Source organism: Erpetoichthys calabaricus, chromosome 16 (genome assembly GCF_900747795.2).
Source record: "Erpetoichthys calabaricus chromosome 16, fErpCal1.3, whole genome shotgun sequence".
NCBI classification, from domain to species: domain Eukaryota; kingdom Metazoa; phylum Chordata; class Cladistia; order Polypteriformes; family Polypteridae; genus Erpetoichthys; species Erpetoichthys calabaricus.
The window spans coordinates 49,269,181-49,295,513 of NC_041409.2; the positions used below are offsets into that span (position 1 = coordinate 49,269,181).

The following is a 26,333-nucleotide window of genomic DNA, read 5'->3' on the forward strand; positions in this document are numbered from 1 at the left end:
ATATAACATAGCTGGTCTCACTGGTCCTGTAGACCTTCCCTTTCACTCTTGCTGACAGACAGTATCAGCAAGAGTTTGTATTTCTCTGATAAAGCACAAATTCTTTTCAGTTGTCTGTTAAATTTGCACAGTCTCTCTTGATTTTTTTGTGAATTGCCATATTTAAAGGCATACATTCATTTTTTTTTTTCTCAGCCAACCTGATTAAAAAAAAAATTATAATGAGAATAAATTTGGGAAAGAAGCAAAGATTTTCATGAAAACTTTAAAGGCGCAAAGTGTAATCTTGTGCTTCTCTCTTCAGCATTTTCAGCTCGATGTTCCAAAGAAATCTGCGATCATCCATTAACATTGGTGTTCCAAATTTAAGTCTTGCACCAGAACAAAGCAGTGATGAGGAGAAAAAGGTAACAATTTTGTTTCTGTTAAATAAACAGAAAAAATATCCCTGTGTCTTTAATTTTCATTCATGAACATTGTTCAGGCCAGCTAAATTTTGATTTGCCTCCAAGAAACTCTCTTGGACAGACAGGCTGGCATTTCTACTACTGCTGTACTCCAAGTGGGATGAAGAGATTTTCACCTAAGACCTTTTGTGATGTGTTAAATACATAACATAAACTTTTTTGGTTTAACTTGCTTAATCAAATTTAGGGTTTGGTTGTGGCAGACAAGTCAGGCAGCATTGGGTAAAACAGAAGAAGTTGTCCTGAATGAGGTGCCAGTCCCTGGCAGGGCCAACTCACTATGAGAAAGGCTGGTAAACACTAGCATTTAGGGGTTGGCTCGGTGATATATGGGAAACTTGTTTGGTGGTTTGCTGGTGGTCTAGGAATTCATTATTGCTTCTTAACAATTACTGTGAGATGCTTTGAAATCCGTTCTGATTTTTTCTTTGTCCGACTCATCAGAATGAGACAACCCCCATATATGATGTATTGTTTGACTCATCTTGATGTCTACTTATGCACAACGCTGAGCTTTTTGGGGTCTCCCCCATAATGTTTGTCTTCCTGGACTTGGGAAAACCCTCATTTTTAGGCACTTTTGGGGCCATATTTTGCATAGGAAATTATACCCTTATGACAAAGGGTGTGACAGTAAGTGTCTTTAACAGGACAGAAGGACTTGCAGTTGTGCATTAGCCGACCCCAAGGGTTCAACTCCTAATGGGACACTAGGGCTACATGTTACTCTTTTTCACAAAAATTTGAAAAAATGGTGTTTTAAGCTATTTAGAGGTTGTGATTCATGACCATGATATTTCTGATATTTGATTCTTTCCCTTCAAGAGCCACTCCCAAATTTCAAACTTAAGCATGAGTGATATCATTTTAGACTATTTCAAGGTCAGTGGTTATGAATATGATGTTTTTAAATTTTCAACCTTTATTACGGACTAGCAAAATACCCGCGCTTCGCAGCGGAGAAGTAGTGTGTTAAAGAGGTTATGTAAACATATATATACATATACATATCTACATATATATACATATATATATACATATCTACATATACACATATCTACATATACATATATATACATACATATACACATCCACATATACATATCGACATATATATACCATATATATATATATATATATATATATATATATATATATATATATATATATATATATATATATATACATATGCATATATATATATATATATATATATATATATATATATATATATACATACAGTGGGTACGGAAAGTATTCAGACCCCCTTCAATTTTTCACTCTTTGTCATATTGCAGCCATTTGCTAAAATCATTTAAATTAATTTTTTTCCTCATTAATGTACACACAGCACCCCATATTGACAGACAAAAAAAAGAATTTTTGAAATTGTTGCAGATTTATTAAAAAAGAAAAACTGAAATATCACATGGTCCTAAGTATTCAGACCCTTTGGTCAGTATTTAGTAGAAGCACCCTTTTGAGCTAATACAGCCATGAGTCTTCTTGGGAAAGATGCAACAAGTTTTTCACACCTGGATTTGGGGATCCTCTGCCATTCCTCCTTGCAGATCCTCTCCAGTTCTGTCAGGTTGGATGGTAAACGTTGGTGGACAGCCATTTTTAGGTCTCTCCAGAGATGCTCAATTGGGTTTAAGTCAGGGCTCTGGCTGGGCCATTCAAGAATAGTCACAGAGTTGTTGTGAAGCCACTCCTTCGTTATTTTAGCTGTGTGCTTAGGGTCATTGTCTTGTTGGAAGGTAAACCTTCGGCCCAGTCTGAGGTCCTTAGCACTATGGAGAAGGTTTTTGTCCAGGATATCCCTGTACATTGGCCGCATTCATCTTTCCCTCGATTGCAACCAGTCGTCCTGTCCCTGAAGCTGAAAAACACCCCCACAGCATGATGCTGCCACCGCCATGCTTCACTGTGGGGACTGCATTGGACAAGTGATGAGCAGTGCCTGGTTGTCTCCACACATACCTCAGTGCAAGACACATGACAGCCCGCATGGAGTTTGCTAAAAGACACCTGAAGGACTCTGAGATGGTGAGAAATAAGATTCTCTGGTCTGATGAGACCAAGATAGAACTTTTTGGCCTTAATTCTAAGCGGTATGTGTGGAGACAACCAGGCACTGCTCATCACTTGTCCAATACAGTCCCCACAGTGAAGCATGGCAACAATTTCAAAAATTATTTTTTTTGTCTGTCAATATGGGGTGCTGTGTGTACATTAATGAGGGAAAAAATTAATTTAAATGATTTTAGCAAATGCCTGCAATATGACAAAGAGTGAAAAATTTAAGGGGGTCTGAATACTTTCCGTATATATATATTCACGGCATTCGTAGTCTGAATCACAATCTGATTGTATGGGTGGTTACCTACCAGGTAACGCTTATGGTTGGCCAGCAAGTCAGCTAACATACGCCACGGTGCCTTCAGTTGTGAGAAGCAGATCATAGAATGGTGGAAAATAGTTTACTGTCAAATAATGCAAAGAGTACGCAACACGTGTTTCGCCTTAATTCTTGGCTCATCAGGCGTACACACTCGCTGCACTCGCTTACGGGAATCGAACCTCGGACGTCAGCGCTAGAGGCGAAGCCCCTAACATTGCGCCACCGCGTGTGGTTCGTTTATTTGCCAGCATGTAGATCGGGGTAATTACATTCACGGCATTCGTAGTCTGAATCACAATCTTGCTTTTAAATTTTAATTAAGAAGAAAAGAAAACCTTTTTAAATTGAGGGAAAATATACCAATAACAATTTGTTAAGGATTTGTTTTTTTGTGAAGCTGCCTTTACACAGCCTGTCTGCTGTTTTATAAATGAACGCCATATAAGGCCGTCCTTTCTCCTTGCTTAGCGGTTCTGTATTGTTTTATTGTTCGTTTATTACGATTGTTATAGTTCTCTTTGTATACCACGTTGTCAGTTCAGCACTCCGGTTGTAATATGACCAAGTCGTGCAAGCTTACTGTTGAGAATGCAACGTATAGTTGTACAGGAGAAAAGCTATCTTGCCAAACTTTAATTTAAACTTACGGTTTACACCGTGCTTTGTTTCCGCCTTAGCTGCACTTATGAATATGCTTGTATGCGTCACTCGCTTGCTTCTTATTGTTTTGCTGCCTTCTCAATTGTGTAATGAATGTTTTCTTCAGCGCTCTTTGGGGCTCTTCCTTGTTTTCTACGTACTGCGTTCACAGTCAATTCACGTGATTATGTGGGAGGTTCCAAGGGACGTAGCGTGGCTCCCATGGCTGCTCCTCCAGATCCAGTGACAAAAGGGCGTCCCGGCAGGGCATGGGTCCTGGCCGTCTGCCACACCCTCTATGGATCTCTATCAGAGGCTGAAAATGACAAATTTCTATTACAATTGAGAACATTTAGACCAGGGGTCTCCAGCTCTGGTCCTGGAGGGCAACAGTGGCTGCAAGTTTTCATTCTAACTCTATTCCTAATTGGTGATCAGTTTTTGCTGCTAATTAACTCCTTTACCTTTCATTTTAATTAACTTGTTTTTTTAAGGTTTGTTCCCTTGAATTTCTTCATTATTCCTCTGAATTGCTTTATTTCCCTCCTTAAATGGCACCCAAACAGAAATTAAATGTGAAGTGAGGGAGCCAACAGAAGACCAACAAAGTCAGGGCCTCAAACTCTAACCAATTTCACTCCAACCAGTTGTTAATTAAACCCGTTCTTTAATTTTAATGAGAACAAGAAAGAAGTCATGCTATTTAGACCCAATGGCACCAGCAGACCCCCTGCATTGACCTTTCCAATGTGGCTCAATTTGAGAAATAGGATTCTACTTTAAAACTTGATAGCCATGTGAACGCAGTGGTAAAATCTTGCTTTTTCCAGTTGAGGTGGCTGTCAAAAATCAAGCCTGTTTGAGCATGGGAAAGGCACTATATAAATAAAATGTATTATTATTATTATCATCAAAATACAACCTTGAAACAGTGATACATGCTTTTATAACCTCTCGTCTAGATTACTGCAATGCGCTTCTTTTTGGAATTAACCAGGCTTCCATTGCTCACCTACAGCTGGTGCAAAATGCCACTGCTCGATTTTTAACTGGTACAAGCAAGCAAAAGCACATTACCCCAATTCTGGCTTCCCTTCACTGGCTTCCAGTTCATTTTCGAATCCATTTTAAGATCCTTGTATTTGTTTTTAAATCCTTAAATGGTTGTGCCCCATTTTATTTGTTGGAATTGCTGCACCTTTATGTACCGTCTCGCTCTCTCAGGTCAGCAGGTGCTTTTACGTGTTCCTAAGACACGATGCAAACTCCGAGTTGATCAGGCTTTTTCAGTTGCAGCTCCAAAACTCGAACGATTTGCCGTTGCACTTTAGGTAGGCTCCTTCACTTGCTGTCTTTAAATCTTATTTAAAAACACATTTTTATTACCTGGCCTTTAACTCTGTGTGATATGTTGACTATCTGTGTACTTTTTTATTATGAATTTCTTCAGCTCTTATGTGTTTCTGTTTCTTTTACCCTTTGGTTACTGTGTGTCTGATATGTTGGGTTTTATTGTATAGCACTTTGGCCTGCTCTGATGTTGTTTTTAAAGTGCTAAATAAATAAATAAATAAAATGTATTGGTCTGCTGCTCTCATTGTGCAATAGCAAACATTTCTGAAATGGTTGATTTTTCTCTTTTCTAAGAGTACTGTTCAAATGTTTTGTGGACCTGAACAGATCAACATTCCTGAGACCGTCGTCTTTCTTTATTTTCAGTTATTGTATGATGAACACAGCTTTCTGGTCATGTTTTGGCTCATTTTGTATCTTGTTATTGCTTGGCTGCTAATGAATGAAAAAGAAACAATTAAGGAGTCTAAGTCTTCAAGAGAAAATCAATTACAATGAAATCAAAAGACATTAATTAGCAGCAAAAAAAAAGTCATTAATAAAGAAAACGGTTCAAATGAAAACCTGCGGTCCTCCAGAGCTGGAGCTGGGGACCCCAAGTTCGACTTTTAACTTTCAATTAAAGTGAAGTTCACATTTTAATATTTCAAATATTCGATTTTTGTTTATGATGTACTTCTGCCTCATGGAGTTGATCATCATGTTTCTTATGAACATCACGGATTAGGGTGGCTAATTCAGACTTTTTTTCCCCAATTTAAAATACTGTAGTAGGAAACTGTTTTTTTTTTTTATATTACAATTTTTTTTTATTTTTTTTTTTTAAGGAATGGATTAGAATTGGATAATGAGGAAGCATTAGAATATTGTGTTTTCTATTTTTCATCTTTTAATAGTCAATTTCACCTTCTACTTTTCAGTTTAATTTTTCAATGGCTTGTACTCTATACTTCTATTATAAATGCCTAATCCTTGTCTGATCAGTGGCTCACAGTGCTATTAATGATTTGTGCATCCGGTTCATACAAAATCTGTAATTTTTCTTGAAGGATCAGGTTCAAGGATTTCAGAAGCAGGAAGAAGAGGGGTGGGAAACAAGTAAGATGACAGCCTGATGCTTCTCAGCAAGGACAGAAAAGTATCTCTAATTAAAGAGTCAAGATGTTTCAACCTCAATTTTCATCTCCTCTCTCTTTTGGTCCCACAGTCCCACTGCAGGGTCTATCTGGAGCCTGCTTCTCTTGCCCTGTCTGCAAGGATGTCTTCACCAAGCCGGTCACTATCCCATGTGGACACAACTTCTGCCTGGACTGCATTACGCAATACTGAGACCAGAGTGGTCTTGTCTTGTCTACTGTGCAGAAAAACTTTTCAAAACAGACCTGAACTTCTTGTTAACAGGCACTTTGAAGAAATAATCCAAAGTTTCAAAAAGGCCCAGATCTAATCTAACCAAATCTACGCACTTCCTGGTGATGTCTCCTGTGACTCTTGCACTGAAAGGAAGTTCAAAGCTGTTAAATCCTGTTTGACATGTCCTGCATCTTTCTGTGAGGAGCATCTCCAGCCTCACTTTGCAGCATCAGCTTTGAAGAAGCATTCTTAGGTGGAACCCGTGCACCACCTAGAAGACCAGATATGTACAAAGCATACAAGGCATCTGGAGCTGTTCTGCAGGAATGACCAGACATGTGTTTGCCTCATGTGTTCAGTGACGAACCATCGAAATCACAACATGGTCCATATCGATGTGAAATGGGCAGAGATAGAGGTAACTGCTTTTTATTCCAGGATTCTCATTATTAATTTCCTCCCCTCCTAATCACCAACGATGCCCACCCCGATTTAATCCAAGAATGCAATACAAAGCATCTGCAGTCATTCAAATACAAACAATAACAAAATCTGACAAATGAAGACATTGAAAATGAAAAAAAAAAACTGGAACAAAAGGCACATGTACAAAAGTTAACTTCAGATTCAACACGACTTCTGAAGGATGCACAAAAGATTATCCAGGGAAAACAAAAAAGAAAAAATAATGCAGCAAAGTTGTAAAGATTTACAGTACATACTGTATACATATTGTAGGTGACAAAGCGAGTACACTGGCGTTCTGATTGGGACGGAGAGTAATGAGTCCATTCCCAGCCGGCTGGCAGGCCATAATGGGAGGACAGCACAGAAGGAACCAAAACCAGGCTGGGATGGTTTGTGATCCTTATCCCAGTCAGATTAAAAATGCCCGCTGCAGCCCTTCGTAAAGGGGCTCTTCAGGTGGCTTTGATTGCAGTGCGACCAGATGAGTGTGAGAACGTTTCATAGATCCCACTTTACATCCCTTAGAGTCTCCAACAGTATATTCTCAGAAGTTATAGACATAGGCAGCCATCAGATCTTTTACACTCACTGTGGTTACATTTCTGAAATTTGTAGCTTAAAAAGCTAATGGATGCACTGGGCAAGGATAGATGCCAGAGGCAGTTCATTCTCCCAAATAATAGGTGGCAATGTCCCTCCAAGTTGGTCCCAGTTATGACTCTCGGAGGGTTGCATGGGAGTTGCGGTGTATGAATAGCAGCCCTGTTGGGGTCCTTTGGTGCCAGCAGAGGGTGCTGTCAGGAGAAGAGTGAACGAGTTTCTGTATGCTGTGACACCAGAAGCATTCCCGGGTTCGGTTTAAAAGAAGTCCGCTGCATCTAATCGGTGAGTCAGGAGGCAAGAAGACCCTCAACAGGGGAGCCAAAGGAGTAGAAGAGCACTGTGCTGTGTGTTTATTGGCTACGTTCACTTGGAAGGGATGGTGACGACAAAACAAATTAACCTTGATCTTTATTTATATTGAATGACATTGTGTCTGTAGCTTTGGTTTAGTGGCACACCCTACTGGTTGTAAAATATATAAGTTGTTAATTAAATACATATAAAGTGAAATACAGTGACGAGGTCACACACACACACACACACAGGGTGAGCCAAAATGAAGTGCCACCTTTCTCAAGGTTATTGTGCGAGGTAGAGGCAGCCGAGTGGGTTGGGGTGTGGGCTGGAGGTCCTTTGATAGGCGATCCCTTGTAGTTTTCAGTCGGCCACATGCCTTGGTCCGGTGTGCACCGTACTTTCACTGTCGAAGCGTTCTTCAAAAACAACGAATCCATTATCACTACGCAATGCGCCTTCCCAACACACTTCAGCATTCCTCCTAACAATGACATCCCAAATCGGAAAACACATCTTCAGTGGATGGCTAAATTTAGACAGATGGATACAACAGTGAACAGAAAATCTCCAGGCCGTCCTCGGACTGTACAAACACTTGAAAACATCCAAGCTGTAAGGGCATCCATTTTGCAGTCTCCTAGACGTTCAGCTCGCTTCTGCCTTAGGCATTTCCAGCACATCTTTGATTTTGCATGATGACCTTAATTTCCATCCATAAAAAATGATGGTAGTGCAGGAACTCACTGAGAGAGACTGGGAGACCCGTAGAGAGTTGTGCATGAACATTCTGCAAACCATTCATCGAGATGCCATCGTCATGTGCAGCGACGAGACACATTTCCATTTGAATGGATGAGTAAATAAGCAAAACCTTCGCTATTGGGCTGAAACCAACCCTCGTGAACTTCATCAGAGACCCCTGCACTGTGAGCATATTACAGTTTGGGGTGCAGAATTTGACATTGTAGGCCATTACTTTCTTGAGGAGGGGGGAGCTACAGTCACTGTCACTTCAGAATGTTACATCGAAATGCTAGAAAACTTTTTGAGGCCCCAACTGAAACAAATGCATGTGGTGGATGCCTGATTTGAACAGGATGGAGCAACAGCTCATATGGTGCGGATCCATGTAAGTTTTGTGGGAGATCTTTCTGGGGAAGCTGATCTCCCTGCGCAGCAATGTCGGGTGGCCTTCACATTCGCCTGATCTCGCTCCATACAATTTCTTCTCAAGTCGAAGGTATACACACACCTACCTCAAAACCTTGAAGCCCTCAAGGCCACTATTTGCCACAAAATCGCTGCTATTCTCTTTGAAATGGCCTAAACGAGTCATGCGAGCGTTCAGAAATCGTCTCGTAGAGTGTTTCACTAATGATGGCCAACACCTTGAAGACATCATTTTTAAAATGCAGTTAAAAAAATATTTTGTATACCTCTTTCTTGTGTCGTAATGAAATTTACTTTGTCTTGTAGCATTTTTGTAGAATAAACGTTTGAAATATGGTACTTTTTGGCTCACCCTGTGTGTGTGTGTGTGTGTGTGTGTGTGTGTGTGTGTGTGTGTGTGTATTGTGATAAAAGGTGCTATATATGCTACTGACCCGGCACAGACTGACAACAGAGGCATGCTAAAATCAACAAAATGCTTATTTTCTTCAGCTGAGGTCCACATCTTCCTCGTGTCCCTCAGCCCCAACACAGTCCCAAAACTAAAGTAAAGCACCACACAAAGTAAAGCACACTTTTCTTCTTCTTCCACCACTCATCCCAGGCAACCTCGTCCTCCTCCTTCCAACTCTGGCACTGACTGGTGGCCACTTGCTCCTTTTATTAGGCACCCGGAAATGCTCCAGGTGCTTGATTGCCGAGTCCCGGCAGCACTTCTGGGTGTGGCGAAAATACTGACCACAAGGGCCCAGCAGTTCATGCTGCAGCACCCCCTGGCGGTGCCTGCGGAACCCAACAGGGCTGCACCAAACTCCAACTTCCATGAAGCCCTGTGGGAGTCCAAGGCACCGCTGCAACCCAGGGAGGCTGCCATCTAGTGTCCAGGGGGAGGTATTGGGTCTCCCATGCTTGCTCCCCTGGAACATATGCTGAAGGGGCATCCCAGTCTGCCACAATATATAAAAGGCACTTAGAGTTGCACCATTTGTATGAAAATGTGCTATATAAATAAATGTTCTTGTATTATATGTCTATGGTTTTTTCTTTTCGTTTTGTTTTTTTTTTGGTTTTTTTGTAGAAGGGCCAAAACCAAATGCTTTGGGGGTCAAGCAGAAGAACATCAATAAATTCCAAAAAATTAAGAAAATCAACAAAAATTTACACTTGTAGCTAGGGAGGAATTCTTTTCATCAGTGCTCTGGTAACACTTTTTCTGGTTTTATCTCTTAAGTCTTTACTGCTGTGGTCTGGTCTGAAAATGTGACACCACCTGCTTCTAGGAGACGTCTTCCTTTTATACTGGGTGGATTGGAAGAATCAGGGCTTCCTTGACTTTGTTGCTCTCAAGAGGCGGTTTCTTGAGGCAGTGAGGGAGGGCAAAAACAGACAAGACTGTTAGCAACAACACCCCCTCTCATCCTGGGGTGGTATCATGTACCTTAAGTGAGCCTGCAAGGCTACCCTCTGGCATGCATTTGTGATTATATAGGCTAGGTCAGTGCCACAGCCCTGGGTTCAAATAAACGGGTTTTATTACACAAATACCTTGTATAACAGTTCAACACTGTTTCTTTCTCTCTTTCTCTGTCTCTCCATGGCACTGCTACTATTTCTCCATTTGAGGAGTTCTTCTAGACAATGCAGCATGGTGGTCTCTTTTATTGAGGACCCTGGAGTACTTCTGGTGATGTGACGTAGCCAGGTTGGAAGCACTTCCTGGTTATGAGAAAGCCAGGGAGCTCCTCCCCCAGCAGTGGACTCTATCGTTCTCCAGAGACCCCTACAGAGCTGCTACTCCAGACTCCCACTCCCATGAAGCCCTGCGGGTGTCCAAACTGGGACTTGATGTCAGAGACACTGCCATCTATTAAAGTGGGGGGATGAACTTCTGCCTGCCATGTTCTCCTGACGGTTCATGTACTCAACCAGGATGGGGATTATAAGGTGTCCTGACCAGGTATTGTCCCCATTTAGTCCATCCTTCCATTATGGCATCCTGTCAGGGTAAGGACTCCACTTCTGCCCAACTGTCCTCTGGGGGATCTACAATAATTAAGATTTGTGCACATATTAATGCACTTATATTGAGAAGATTCTGCAGATTTAATGAGGCAGAGCTCATTTTGTGCCAGGTTTTTCCCCATTTTCACTTTTTGTTATTGTCTGTATTTGGATGATTACAGATGCTTTCTATTGCATTCTTCCTCTGAACAATTGTTTTAGTATATTCTCTAATTAAATTCCCTTCCTTTGTTTCTGCCTTTGAACATAAGCAGGTGAATGTATTTCCTACAAATGGGTGATATAATCACATTATAAATCAACTACATATCCTACTTATTATAGCACAAGGGTGGTCCTCCACATGCACATTATTATCAGCGTTAGTCACTATGAGGCCGGCATGGCGAGACAGTGAATAGCACTGCTGCTTTACTACTCCAGACAGGTTGGTAACTTAATTAGAACTTTAAATCGGCCTAGTGAGAGTAAAGTTGTGTTTCTGCAGATTTTGTTCTTTTCTTCCCTCCAGCTTAACTAGAGTTTTTCTTTTCTGTCCACCCTGACCATCTGACCTTATCATTGGACTGTCATTTAGAAACTTCTATATTTTAAGGACTCCCTTTCTCTTAATTATGTTTTGTATGTAAATGTGCATTATTAATCTTTTGTATACTGTGCATCCATAATTCTTATCTAAATGTAATTTTTCTTTGCATGCAACTATCTCCTTTGACATCTTGTAAAGCACTTTGAGCAACTTGTATGAAAATGTGCTCTAGAAAGAAATGATGTTGCCAGTGTGTGTGATTGTATCCGCGGTCTCTTCCAGGGAAAGTTCTGGGCTTCTATTTCACACTCTTGGAATTTAGCAGTTTCAATCTTGAAATGGAACAACCAAGTGAAGAGAATGCAAAGATGGATGAACAATTAATACTTTGGGTGGATTTTTTTTTAACACATAATGAGGTTCTCAATGATTTATAATATGCTCGTCTACTTCTATATTCTCTGTCCCAGAAGCTACTCCTAAAAACTCATGCTGAAATACAAAAGACTATTGCAGACCAACAAAATAAACTTGAGCTCCTAAGGAAAGAGGTGGAATCAATCAAGGTAAGAACAGATTTTTCATTTTTGATGCAAGGTAAGCAATTCGTGGTAGGACGTTCAGAGGTGATTTTTGTCTCTGCCCCCAGAATGCAGCACAAAAGGAGATCATGGAGAGTGGGAAGATGCTGGATGAGCTGATCTGTATCATCAAGCAAACAAGGGTGCAGATAATTGGGATGATTGAGAGGAAGCAGCGGTCAAATGTGAAGCAGGTGACTGACACAATTGGACAACTAATGCTAGAGATACAAGAACTGGAGAGGAGGAATGGAGACATCGAGCAGCTCCTCAAGACAAAAGATCACATCTGTTTTCTTCAGGTATGTTATGACTTCAATTTATCAAGACTTTGTTAGGTTGATGATGATAATTATCATCTCTCTATTATATAAAAAAAATCCTGGGACGAGATAAGACTTTTTCAGAGAGATAATTTCTAGTCCAGCAAGACAAGACTTTGTCCCAAGAGATTTAACCATGCTTGGGGCAGGAAATAAAAGACAAAGAGTAGAAGACAAAATAGAACGTCCTAAAGAGATTCAAAAAATTTGGTGCAATACACATGCAGAGCAGGTTAGAGATTATTAAAGTACTAAAATTTGAAAGTCTCAAAAAACTGATAGTAAAGATTGCATTAGCGCTAACAAAAGGAAATAATTACTTGGTGAAATAATGGAACAGTGAAAAGAGATCGAATATATGGACATAGGTGATATGACAGAAGTATGTAGATATTGTTTGGCTTTAAACTTTAAGTCAGAGACTTGTAGATCGTCTAATTCATATTGTCATCAGAGAAAAGTAGTGTTTCTTCCCAATGAAGAGGCGTATCTGCGGGAATTAAAAGATTTGTTGTTTGGTGAAAGTGAAATCCACATACGCGAGTGGCAGAGACGCAAAGTGGCTGGTGCATAGCACAGGCCTGGGGGTTGGTGAGCAAAGCAAGCAGGGGGCAAAGCCCCCTAGCAATAATAATAATAATAATAATACTTTATTTATACTAATAAAAGGCAAAGCCCTCACTCACTGACTCACTCATCACTAATTCTCCAACTTCCCGTGTAGGTAAAAGGCTGAAATTTGGCAGGCTCATTCCTTACAGCTTACAAAAGTTAAGCAGGTTTCATTTCGAGATTCTATGTGTAATAGTCATATGTTATACTTTCTTATTTATGGCCCCATCTTCACGAAATTTGGTAGGTGGCTTCCCTGCACTAACCGAAACCGATGTACGCACTTATTTCAGTGGTATGACGCCAGTGTCGGCCGCCTTATTGAACTTTCCAACGGTCTTTGTTACTTATGGGCCCATCTTCAAGAAATTTGGTAACAACAACAACAACAACATTTATTTATATAGCACATTTTCATACAAAAAGTAGCTCAAAGTGCTTTACATAATGAAGAAAAGAAGAATAAAAGACAAATAAGAAATTAAAATAAGACAACCTTAGTTAACATAATAAGGAGTAAGGTCCGATGGCCAGGGTGGACAGAAAAAACAAAAAAAACTCCAGAAAGCTGGAGAAAAAAATAAAATCTGTAGGGGTTCCAGGCCACGAGACCGCCCAGTCCCCTTTGGGCATTCTACCTAACATAAATGAAATAGTCCTCTTTGTAGTTAGGGTTCTCACGGAGTCACTTGATGCTGATGGTTATACAGACTTCTGGCTTTTAATCCATCCATCATTGTTGGAACATCATGGTGCTTTGGGTAGATGGTGGTGGCACAAGCCACCACCAATAGGACACCGGAAAAGGAAACAGAAGAGAGAGTAGGGGTTAGTACAAATTTTGAATGAATAGTTATTATAATGAATTGGATATACAGAGTGTCAGGATTAAATTACAGTGAAGTTATGAGAAGGCCATGTTAAAGTAATGTGTTTTCAGTAGTTTTTTAAAGTGCTCCACTGTATTAGCCTGGCAAATTCCTACTGGCAGGCTATTCCAGATTTTAGGTGCATAACAGCAGAAGGCCGCCTCACCACTTCTTTTAAGTTTTGCTCTTGGAATTCTAAGGAGACACTCAGTTGAGGATCTGAGGTTGCGATTTGGAATATAAGGTGTCAGACATTCCGATATATAAGACGGGGCGAGATTATTTAAAGCTTTATAAACCATAAGCAGAATTTTAAAGTCAATTCTGAATGACACAGGTAACCAGTGTAGTGACATCAAAACTGGAGAAATGTGTTCGGATTTTCTTTTCCTGGTAAGGATTCTAGCAGCTGCATTCTGCACTAACTGCAAACGATTGATGTCTTTTTTGGGGAGTCCTGAGAGGAGTGCATTACAGTAATCTAGCCGACTAAAGACAAACGCATGAACTAATTTCTCTGCATCTTTCGATGATATAAGAGGTCTAACTTTTGCTATGTTCCTTAGGTGAAAAAATGCTGTCCTAGTGATTTTATTAATATGCGATTTAAAATTCAGATTACAATCAACGGTTACCCCTAAGCTTTTTACCTCTGATTTGACTTTTAATCCTAATGCATCCAGTTTATTTCTAATAGCCTCATTGTATCCATTATTGCCAATCACTAAGATTTCGGTTTTTTCTTTATTTAATTTGAGAAAGTTACTATTCATCCATTCTGAGATACAGGTTAGACATTGTGTTAGCGAATCAAGAGATTTGGGGTCATCAGGTGCTATTGATAAATACAGCTGTGTGTCATCAGCATAGCTGTGGTAGCTCACGTTATGTCCCGAGATAATCTGACCTAATGGAAGCATGTAGATGGAGAAGAGCAGCGGACCCAGGATAGAGCCTTGTGGAACACCATATAGAATATCATGTGTCTTTGAGTTATAATTACCACAACTAACAAAGAATTTTCTCCCTGCCAGGTAGGATTCAAACCAGTTTAAGACACTGCCAGAGAGGCCCACCCATTGACTAAGGTGATTCTTAAGAATATTATGATCAATAGTGTCAAATGCGGCACTCAAATCTAAGAGGATGAGAACAGATAAATGGCCTCTGTCTGCATTTACCCGCAAGTCATTTACTACTTTAACGAGTGCAGTTTCTGTGCTGTGATTTGTTCTAAAACCTGACTGAAATTTATCAAGAATAGCATGTTTATTGAGGTGCTCATTTAACTGCATAATGACTGCCTTCTCTAGAATTTTACTTAAGAAAGGCAGGTTAGAGATGGGTCTATAATTTTCAAGAGCAGAGGGGTCGAGATTATTTTTCTTAAGTAGGGGTTTAACTACCGCAGTCTTAAGACAGTCTGGGAAGACCCCCGTATCTAATGACGAATTTACTATGTCAAGAACATTATCAATAAGCACGCCCGATACTTCTTTGAAAAAATTTGTTGGTATTGGGTCAAGGGCACAGGTGGATGGTTTCATTTGAGAAATTATTTTATGTAAATCAGGTAAATCTATCCTAGTGAAAGACTCTAATTTATTTATTATGGAGTACTGGGGTTTCGGGGGATCCTTAGTGTTGGGGAGATATACTATGTTATTTCTAATATCATTAATTTTTTGATTGAAAAATACAGCGATAGCCTCACAGGTTTTACTGGAAGTACTTAGGAGGCATTCCTTTGAGTTACCTGGGTTTAACAGATGATCAATTGTCGAAAATAAGACTCTGGGATTACTAGCATTGTTATTTATAATTTTAGAGAAATAGCAGCGCCTCTCAAGACGGACTGTGTTATTGTATTCTGTTATTTTAACTTTTAATATCTCATAGTCAATAGTTAGTTTAGTCTTCCTCCATTTACGCTCAGCTCTACGGCATGTTCTCTTTAAATCAGACACTCTTTGGGTCTTCCAAGGTATAACAATGCTAGAAGATTTTTTAACTGTCTTTTCAGGTGCAACTATGTCAACAGCAGCCCTCACTTTAGTATTAAATCTTTCCACCTTACTATTTACATTCTCCTCGCTATTATAGTTGGCACTATAAACGGACTGATTGGTTAGAATGTTTGTAAGTTTTAAAGTTGCTGATGAGTCAAAGAAGCGTTTTTTAACAATATGCTTCTCATGAGTGTTTTCTATCATTATTTCTATATTAAAAAGTAGAAGAAAATGGTCTGAAAGACCCGTATCAATGACCTGCTTTATATCAACTTTTAGTCCTTTAGTAATTACTAAGTCTAACGTATGACCTGCTTTATGTGTAGGCTGATTAACGAGCTGTCTCAAATCAAAAGAGTCCAGGAGGTTCATAAATTCTTTTACTTTTTGGTCACATTGATTATCTACATGAAAATTAAAGTCGCCGACTATTAAGAGTGTGTCATAGTTCGTAATTAAGATTGACATCAAGTCAGAGAATTCCTCAAAAAAAGACGCGTTGAATTTTGGAGGTCTATACACGGATAATACTAGAACGTGAGAATCTCCCTGAATAATAATGGCGAGATACTCAAAAGACTTGAATTTACCAAAACTGATATTTTTACATTTTAACCTGCTAGAGTAAATGTTTGCTAGCCCTCCACCTCTCTTTCCTTGGCGATCAGCACGAGTAAAACTGTAATCTGGAGGCGCAGATTCGATTAAAACAGCTGCGCCATCTGAGCTAAGCCACGTTTCACTTAGTGCAATAAAATCTATTTTTTTTTCACCAATAATGTCGTTGATAAAAAACGTCTTGTTAGTTAAAGCTCTAATATTTAATAGTGCCATATTCAATGTTTCGGAGGAGCAGAGATGAATACTATGTGCGTTATTGATATAGGGAACCGGAATTAAGTTATTTTTATTAGCGCCGCTCTTTGTGTATTTTTTGTTTAATCTATGATCTGTTTTTACAGTTTTAATACATTGTTCATCTAAAGTAGTAACTTTAATTAAATTATTGGCGTTTATGCCGTATTGCCTAGATTTTCTATGTGCATTAAGATTGGTTATTACAGTATTTATGTTGCGCACTTTTATGGAAGATTTTTTTAAACAATTATCATGACCAAACACAGGAGTGGCATTTCGGAAGGGGTTAAAAGCAGAGATAGATAGTCAAGATAAACGAATTACCTTGGATATGTTTTCGGAGAGGACCCGGGCGCCGAAGCTGTTCGGATGCAGGCCATCTCGCTTGAAAAAAACGCGGTCTTTCCCAAAAGAGGTCCTAGTTGTTGATGAACCCGATGTCTTGATTCTTGCAGAAGCCCTGCAGCCAGTTGTTTAAACCAAGCAGACGACTGTAATACTCGTTTGATCGTCTGACGAGAGGGAGTGGACCCGAGATGAATATCTTTGCCGATGGGGTCCTCTCCTTTGTGTCTTTAATTCATGCAGTGAAGTCTGCCTTGAGGATCTCCGACTGTCGGTGCCTTATGTCGTTTACGCCAGCATGTATAACAATGGCTCCAACTGCCCTGTTCTTGTAGAGGGTTCTGGTACGCGGGTTCCCAGCGCTAACTGAATCCTACTTGCGTACATATATACTGTACGTCCATAGCCTGCAGCTTGGTCGCCGTGTGAGGCGCCGTTGGGTCTCCCATCCCCACGTCTCCCATGTAGTTGGCTGCCTGCCTGCCTATATAAGGCCGTCCATCGCTTCGGTCTCTTCATTCCCTTCCTTGCTTCACCACGGTGTTCATGTGGATTCAGTTGTAGAAGTGGAAGACGTGGTGCACTATCTGGTAGAGTTTCTCCACACTCTGAATCTTCCAGGCACTCCTGAGCATAATCTAATTTTGAAGGTTGGGGCACCAATAATGTTACTGAGAAGCTTACAGCCACCGAAATTTTGTAACGGCATGAGACTTCAGGTCACGTGTCTGCAAAAGAACCTAATTGAGGCAACTATTTTACCAGCGGTGGCTCAGGGGAGAGAGATTTTATTCCTCGCATCCCCATTATACCCTCTGATCTCCCATTTCAATTCAAACGCCTCCAATTTCCAGTAAGGCTCTGCTTCGCAATGACAATTAATAAATCTCAGGGACAGACCCTACAAAAGGTTGGCATTGATTTGAGGCAAGATTGCTTTTCACATGGCCAACTATACGTTGCATGCTCAAGAGTAAGCTCAGCACACAGCTTGTTCATATTACAACCGGAGGGCCGAACTGACAACGTGGTATACAAAGAGATCCTTAACAAATAATTATTGGTATATTTTCCCTCAGTTTAAAAAGGTTTACTTTTCTTCTTAATAAAAATTTTAAAGCAGTACTTCGCCGCTGTGAAGCGTGGGTATTTTGCTAGTTATTCATATAGCACCTATGATCCAGTATCATTTCTGTGTTGTTATCCTGCTGCTGCTGAAGAATGTGAATTTCCCATTGGGATTAATAAAGTATCTATCTATCTATCTATCTATCTATCTATCAAATCATTTGTGTTCTGTCTTCCTGTTCAAAAAGACCTGACGAGTTTTATTTTCATGTTTGTCATTTTGTTTTGGGCTCTGAGTTGCACAAATGAAATAAATAAAACAGATCTTGTTGAAGCAGATTAGGCAGCACAGTTAACCTCAGCCCCAAAGTGGGCACTCAGAGTCTCAGGACAGACCGCAGAATCAAGTTTTATTGTATGGTGCAACTCAGATGGAATGGAATGAGCCCTGAGCCATAGGCAGCTTTTATATTTATTACAATTCCTATCATACAAGCCATTATTCAACCTCATCTGACTCCAATCATTTCACTGCTCTGATCTTGCCTCTACTGTAATTAATTCAACTAATATTTCTTAACTGAGGGGGTGTCAGAACCCCTCTCTGTCAATCATTTCTGTTGGACAAGGCCTATCCTTACTCCCTACTACCTTGGAGCTTGTGGTCTTTATTTAAAGCCAGAGAGTTCACATTCCCTCTCTAAGTGAAGGGCCCATCCTTCTCCAACTCCCTTGCAAGTCTAACCTTTGGCTTAATAAACTATTGTTGGTTTCTAGCTCATACAGAATAATAAAAAATATATAGGTATAAGCCTTTTCAATCCTAACTCTTATATCATAATACTTAGTAAAATTTAGTGTCTACTTTTCTCGTGTGCTCGTAATTCGTTTCTAATACATAGAGATTACCAATTTTAAGAATGCATTCTTCTATAATCTTGCAAGAGCACACTTTATTCTGTAGAAAATTTTAGGGGCTTTCATCAACACATAAAACACAAAGGACCATTTTATCCTATCACAGGATTATTTGACTCCCATTCTCCCCTGCCGGTGTTAAGACCAGGTGTCCCAAATATGGCAAAAGGTTGTGAGATCTCCTAATGCTCCACAAAAGGTTTTACTGGCCAGGTCTCCTTTGTCACCCTAATGGGGCATAATCCAAGCTCCAGTGGCTGGCATTGCAGGCCCCAAAGGGATTTTAGCTGCAAAACCTAACTTAAATATCTCAAAATGTATGAGGGATGTTCAAAAATTTTCTGCACTTTTATATTTTTGGAGGAAATGATGAAGGCGGGAGAAGTAGTAATTGGGCATTAAAAAGTTGGTACGAGGCTGAGAAAAATGCATCGCAAACGAAGGTGACTATGTAGAAAAGTGATGTCATTTGTTTTTGAAATTCTTAATAATTAGATTTAATAGAATATTGGAAGGAATAGAAAAATACAAGCAAAATGCTCCAAAGAGCAGAAATAGGCAAAAGGACATGCCTAAAAAGGCAATCCACTCTAAACAAAGGCAGAAACAAGTGATCAAAAAAAATAACCAGAAGTCCAATGGATAAAACAAAAATACTCCCAAGCTCCACCAAAAACAAATGAATGGCCTCTGACACTGAATATGGGGTCGAGTCCCACCCTCCGGAAATGACCCTCTATCTGCTGCAGCCAGGTGTTACATGGGCAACAATGAGGATCCTGTGAGCCAGGTCACCCTCAGGGAATCGTGCCACATGGCCATAGTGCTGTAACTGACGCTCCCTCACAATGGAGGTAATGTGCCTCGTTTGGGACTCCGTGAGCAACTGAAAGTCAAACCGACAGTACCCAAGGATTCTTCAAAGAGACACAGTACTGAAGGAGTCCAGTCTTCTTCTCAGGTCATTGGATAGTGTCCACACAACCATATAGCAACACAGGAAGCACCAGGACTCTATAGATTTGGATCTTCGTCCTTTTGCATAGATATTGGGAGGGCCACACACCCCTTTCCAGCGACCTCTTGACTGCTCATGCTCTCCCAATCCGTCTATTGACTTCATAGGAAGAGTCACCAGAGACATGAATGTCACTGCCAAGGTAAATAAACCTCTCGATGAGGTCGACACTCGCCCCTCTCCACAAATAGACACACTGCTGATGGCTTTGCCCAAGAGGTCATTAAAGGCCTGGATCTTGGTTTTTATCAGGACACTCACAGGCCCAGACACTCAGACCCCTCGCTCAGTCTCTCAAGAGTTTCGATCAGAGCCTCCATTGACTCTGTGAAGATCACAGCATCAGTGAATCTTTCTTTTCCAAAAGCTGCTGAACCCATGACCTTCCCCAACGCCCAGTCCATTAAAGCATTGAACAGAGTAGGAGCAAAAACACAGCCCTGAGTGCAGCTGGAAATTAAAAGGCAGGCGGATGATAGTGGTTGCTGTTGTCCACCAAAGCTGCTTTTGTTATGAACCTGGAGTTTAAAGCATTAAAGAGTTCTAAAACACATCCAAACAATGCCCTATAGAAGGGGGTATTACCATCAAAACCCAGCTAGTAGTAGAGCAAACACAGCATCTTTATAAAATAAAGATTTTGTTCTGCACAAAAATGCTCTGTAACGAAAGAAGCTCACTGGTGCACAAAGAAAAAAAAATGTCAGAAAGAAATTGTAAACACCACACAATTCAAAGGGCAGTCAAGTCCAAATCACAAATCCAAAGTGAAGGTTCAAAATGCAAGAAATCAAAAAGAAGAAGAAGAAGAAGTCACCACTCCCTAATGAATTTGAAGTGAACCACTAGGAATTGTGGGAAAACCTCGCCTTTATAAGGGTGATGGCAGTCTCTGGTGGTGATAGGCAGGTGGTCCTGCCTCTTGAGGGACCACCTACGAAACACAAGTCACATAATAAAGGCACTGAAAACCAAGCAGATAATTAACAAAATTAACCTTAACATACATAAATGGCACAAAAATAAACTGAAAGGACATAAATCAAGGAACTGAAACCCAGCCAGGGGAGGAACGTAAACCTGTAACATAAGAGCATAACAGGATAGCAGTTTGCCATATATTTTTCATAAAGTGATCAGATTTGTTGACTGCCTAAAGTCTATCGGGGAGATTTGAAATTTTCACTTAGAAGTTCTAGTTTACATTCTATGGCCAGCAGGGGGCACTCTGTCTTCCCAAACACCAGACACAAAGGCTCAGAAACAAGAGTAAAAGCACAAAGAGAGGTTTATTTGTGGGAAACTCTTCCAACAAGTGTTTCCCACAGCACCAAACACAATACAGTCAGCAAAGGAATACTTTGTCTTCTCTTTCTCTCTGTTGGTCACTGCCTCCTCCAATTATCCATGCAAGCTTTGTCTTCCATCCTCCTGACTCTGGCTCACCGAGCTATGGCAGGCAGCTCCTTTGATAATATCCCTGGAAATACTTCCGGTATCCCCAAGGTCTGGCCCGGGAGCACTTCCGAGTGAGGCTGGAGCCCCATGAAGAGGGCCCCCCAGTCCCCGCAGCAATCCCCTACTGGCACCCATGAAGGCCATGAACTCCTGTTCCCATGATACCCTGTGGCAAACTGTGGTGCTGCCACAACTCAGGGGGTCTGCCATCTAGCAGTCCAAGAGGAGACAATGCCCCATACTTGCTGTGTCCCCATGTCCTTACATCTTTTTGGGTGTCCCGGCCATTTGTGGATGCCAGCTGTCCCTCACAACTCCTTAGTTTCATGATCTTGCGGTTTCTAACCACCCCATAATACCTCTAAATGCCTACTTGAATGTCAAACCCCTGTGAGTCAAACATACAAGGGCAAACACACCAACTTTATAATTGAAAAAATATATTTTCAATTTGGCCAGTTTATCCCATTCTTCCTGGCAGATCATCTCAAGATCTAATACACTGAATGAGAAGCATCTGTGAAAGGCCATCTTCATGTCTCTCCACACATGTTCTGTGGGGTTTAACTCTGGCCTTCGGCTGAGCCATTCAAGGACACTCAAAGACTTGTCCCAAAACCACCCCAACGTTGTCTTTTCTGTAGGCTTTGGGACATTGCTGTGCTGAAAGGTGAATCGTCACCCCAGTCTGAAGTCATGCGCACACTTGAGCAGGTTGTCTTCAAGAAGCTCTCTGTGTTTGGCTGCATTCGTGGTTCCTGCAGTTCTGACCAGTCTCCCTCTCCCTCTCCCTGATAACAGGATGCTGCCACCACCGTGTTTCACCCCAGAGATGGTTTTAGGCAGGTGATGAGCAGTGCTTGGTCTTTGCCAGACATAGTGCTTGGAGGTCTGCCCAGAGAGTTCAGTTTTTCTGCTCTTCAGACCAGATAACATTTTCCCTCATGCTGTCAGAGTCCTTTAAATTGTTTTATGGCTTCCTAGAAGTAACTTCTTTCTAGCCACTCTAGCATAAACACCTGATTGATGGAGTGCTACTGAGATATCATCCTGACAAGTTCTCCCATCTCAGCTGAGAACTTTAGAAGCTCTGTTAGTGTGATCATTGGGATTTTTTCATCCCCCTGACCAAGATCCCACATGCCTTGTTATTCACTTATTAGCTCTAGGACAGGTTCTGGTGGTTCCAAACTTCTTCCATTTCACAATTCTTGAGGCCACTGTACTCCTGGAAACGCATAAAGCTTTAGAAATGGTTTGGTCCCCTTGCCCTGATCTGTGTCTCATCACAATTTGATGGCGGAGGTCTACACAGAGTTCCTTGGTCTTCATGGTTGGTTTTTGTCCTGACATGGAGTGTGAATATGCACAGACGTGTGTCTTTCTAAACAATGTCCAATCAATTCAGTTTGCAACAGGTGAACTTCAGTCAAGGTCTAGATGCATCTCAAAGAGAAAAAAAGCAAACTGGACATGCCTGAGCTTAATTTGGAGGGTCACGGTAAAGGGTCTGAATGCTTCTAGGAAGGAGCAATTTCCCAAACCTTTCTGAATGCATGTTTACTTTGTTATTATGGATTAGTGAGTGTGGATTAATGGGTAAAAATGGCAAATTTAATTTAAATTTACAACACAAAGTGAAGAGGTCTGGATGCTTTCTGACTCTACTGTATACATTAAATAAAGGAGAGTGAGATTGAAAGCTATATAGAAAAGAAAGCGAATAACTGGGAAACCCTCAATGCTAGTAATTTACAGTACGACAGTGAACACAGACTGAAACTCTTCTTTTAATTTTTAGAAGATCCAGTTACATTCAATACTTTATGAGTTAAAAGCCTTTGCTGTACAGAGCACTGTTTTATTCTCTACACAGAAATACCAGCCCCTCTGCACATTTCCACAGACGAGAGACTTCCCAGTGTCCCCTAAGAACACAGACTTCCTACTGAGTGTCACCCAGAAGGCCTTCCTTGACTTCTTCAACCATCTCCGAGTCGATGTGGAGAAAACTGCAGATCTGGGTTTGTTACCTAAAATCAAATAGCAACGTTCAGATAAAGCAAAGTGGAGGTATGTGGTAAAGCAGGAAAGGGGCAAGTAGTGTCCACTAAGTGGTCTGCAATGAAAACACCGTTGTGTGAAACTTCATGGATAGGATGGCTGATTTCAAGTGTAACCAATGCATTTTGTTTTCACCTTATTCATTTCCAAAATGCCAACAAACAGATAAATGTACACAAATAAATCGTTCGGCCATGTTAATACTGCTTGCACCAGAACAATATCAAGATGGTGGGCATCCTGACTGCATTTCTTTGACATGTAAGTGGAAATGCCAATGCCCGGTTCCACTGAACACTTGAGCCACTCAGATCATACCTGTCATGTCTCAAAACATGCAGATCCCAGTAGCACTTCCAAAAATGCCCAGTAGAGGGGAAATCCCATTACAAGCCCAATCTAGGCCCAAAAAGGGCCTTGTAGAATCTTTACAAAATAAAAGATGTAGTCTTCAAAAAAACTGCTCTGTACAGTAGTACTGTGACACTCCGAGGAGCACAAAAGCAGTATTAATGTTTGTGATGCACCATCTGTAGGAATGACAAATATAATGCATTTTATTGCTTAAAATGTTTGTGGTCTGCCATCTGTTGGAATGGCAAATGCAATGCATATTTTTCTATTATATGCCATTTGGTATGGGATTCATAAAAGCAGCGCTAATGTTGGTGATAGGCCATCTGTTGGAATGATTAATTCAATGTATTTTATTACTAAAAATATCTGTTGAAATGACCAAGACATAGCAACTGGACAGACACTTGTCCTTTTATAGAGGTGGATTTGAGTGTACTGGGAATCTGGCAAAATAAATTTCCCTATCTGGCTTTCACACTTTAAGACTAACCATTTTTTAATTCCTTTTTTTTTTACCAGTAATGGACAGAATGTGCAAATATGCTGGTATGTTTTTTTCCTTTCTGTTCTGACTATCAAAATATGTGATTTTTAATTAAAAATGACAAATCCTTAAAACGCCTACTTCAAGTAATTTGATGCTATTTGGCAGCTGTGTTCTGTTTTTCATTTTGTGGCTTTCTGTGCGTTTCATTATGCATTCTTTATTCAGAAAGCATTCATGCTTTCTACTAATACAGTATTTGACCACACAGAAATATGACTGTTGTTGAGATTGCATCTTTTCATTTTATTGAGACATGTTACATTTTTTAATGTGCAGCCCACTAGTTTTGTCAAAAGTAAAGGTGCTATAAAAATTAACTTAACTTAACTTACTTACAGACAGTCCATTTGTACATGCCTGCTGTCTACTCTCGTGTCTACACCTGTGTTACTCGTTTTCTCCAGATGGAAATCTGAAACAAAAGTTAAAAAGGATATCTCACATGGTTTTGGACACCAATATTCCATTATATTTTGGATCCTTAATAATTTGATTTCAAATCATTTGTGTTTTGTAGCACTATTCAGTATAAAACAAACTACTTGTTTATGAATGAGGGAAGAAGGGAGTGGGAGATCAACCGGCAGATCTGAGCAGTATCCACAGTCTTGTGGATGTTGTACCGGTCAATCGAGGTGAAGACAGAGTTGAGTCAAAAGGCACAACTCTAGATATACCGCTCAATCTACATTCCTACCCTAATGTATGGTCACAAGAATTGGGTAGCGATTGAAAGAACTAGATCAGGGACACAAGCGGCAGTAATGAGTTTCCTTCACAGGGTGTCTGGGCTCAGCCTTAGAGAGAGAGTGGGGAGTGTTGACATTTCGAAGAAGCTCAAAGTAGAGCTGCTTGTTCAGGCATCTAACTAGGATGCCTCCCTGAGGAAGTGTTTCAGGCATGTCCAAGTGGTAGGAAACTTCTGGGCAGACGCAGGACACGCTTGAAAGATTACACTACCTGTCAAAAGTATTAGAACACCTCAATTTTTTTCATTTTTTATGGAAATGAATGCAGTTTAATGTCTTACTGTTTCATGAAATCAAGGCATAGAACAAATAAAAAAGGTCAAGGAATCATGAAGTGTACACAATTGTATTCCAAATTCCAATCAAAGTAGCCACCTTTAACTGATATAACAGCCATATAACATGTTGTGTGGTACCCCTTTTGATTCAGAATGCCAGTCACTCTGTGCAAGTCACCAACTCTGCCTCCAGCAAAAGAACCCCAGACCATCACACTCCCTCCTCCATGTTTGACAGCTGGTGTCACACAGTGAGGAACAATCCTTTCATCAACTTGACGGTGTACAAACGCCCTGCATGACGAACCCAAGATTTCAAATTTGGATTCATTGGTCCATAAGACCTTCTTCCAGTCTGCAGTGGTCCACAGCTGGTATTTCAAGGCCCTGTGTTATCCTTCAATGAATGGCTTTCTTACTGCCATTCGCCCTGTCAAACCTGCAGCACCAAGTCTCCTCTTCACAGTAGACACTGACACTTGCTTTTATTGACCTGCACTGTTGAGCTGTGCTTGAAGTGGTTGTGCTCTGAGGTGCCTGTGATCATACAAACTGATGACCGTCAGAAACTCGTCTTCTGATTGCGTTGTTACTTTTGGCTCTGCCAGATCCCTTCCCATCAGAGTTTCTTCTAGGTTCCAATGGCCTTTGGGTTATGTAGGACACGACTGGACTCACTGACACTTGGATTTTTTTTTTTTTTTTGCAATTTCTCTAAATGAAATGCCTACACTTCTAACAGTAATAATGCTCATGTTATTTGCCGTTTTCTTGCCATTATAAAGTGTAGTATTGTTCAAGTAGTACTTCAGAGGGTGTAGTAACGCATATTATTCCAACTCTGCTTTAAGACAGACAGACAGACAGGGTTTTTAAGTAATCACCACAAGTTGGGACACCTGTGCAACTTGTTGGCTGGGGTTCAGATTCTTCTTTTATGTCTCTCTTGTTCATTTTGACTCTTTGATTTATGT

General features: G+C 40.5%; 1 protein-coding gene across 2 annotated transcripts; it reads left to right on the forward strand.

Annotated features, from left to right (window-relative positions):
* The first annotated feature begins 305 nt into the window (after positions 1-305).
* Positions 306-24,802, forward strand: LOC127526028 (uncharacterized). 2 transcript variants are annotated; one of them, XM_051919931.1, is made up of 7 exons: positions 306-407; positions 5,913-5,961; positions 6,071-6,634; positions 11,776-11,871; positions 11,955-12,188; positions 23,241-23,388; positions 24,305-24,799. In XM_051919931.1, exons 3-7 carry the CDS (start codon positions 6,566-6,568, stop codon positions 24,355-24,357), a joined length of 600 nt encoding a protein of 199 aa, XP_051775891.1. In that variant the 5' UTR covers positions 306-407; positions 5,913-5,961; positions 6,071-6,565; the 3' UTR covers positions 24,358-24,799. The 2 variants fall into 2 exon arrangements, with proteins under 2 accessions (XP_051775891.1, XP_051775890.1); XM_051919930.1 differs by lacking the exons at positions 5,913-5,961; positions 6,071-6,634 and having other exon boundaries at positions 312-407; positions 24,305-24,802.
* The last annotated feature ends 1,531 nt before the right edge of the window (positions 24,803-26,333 follow it).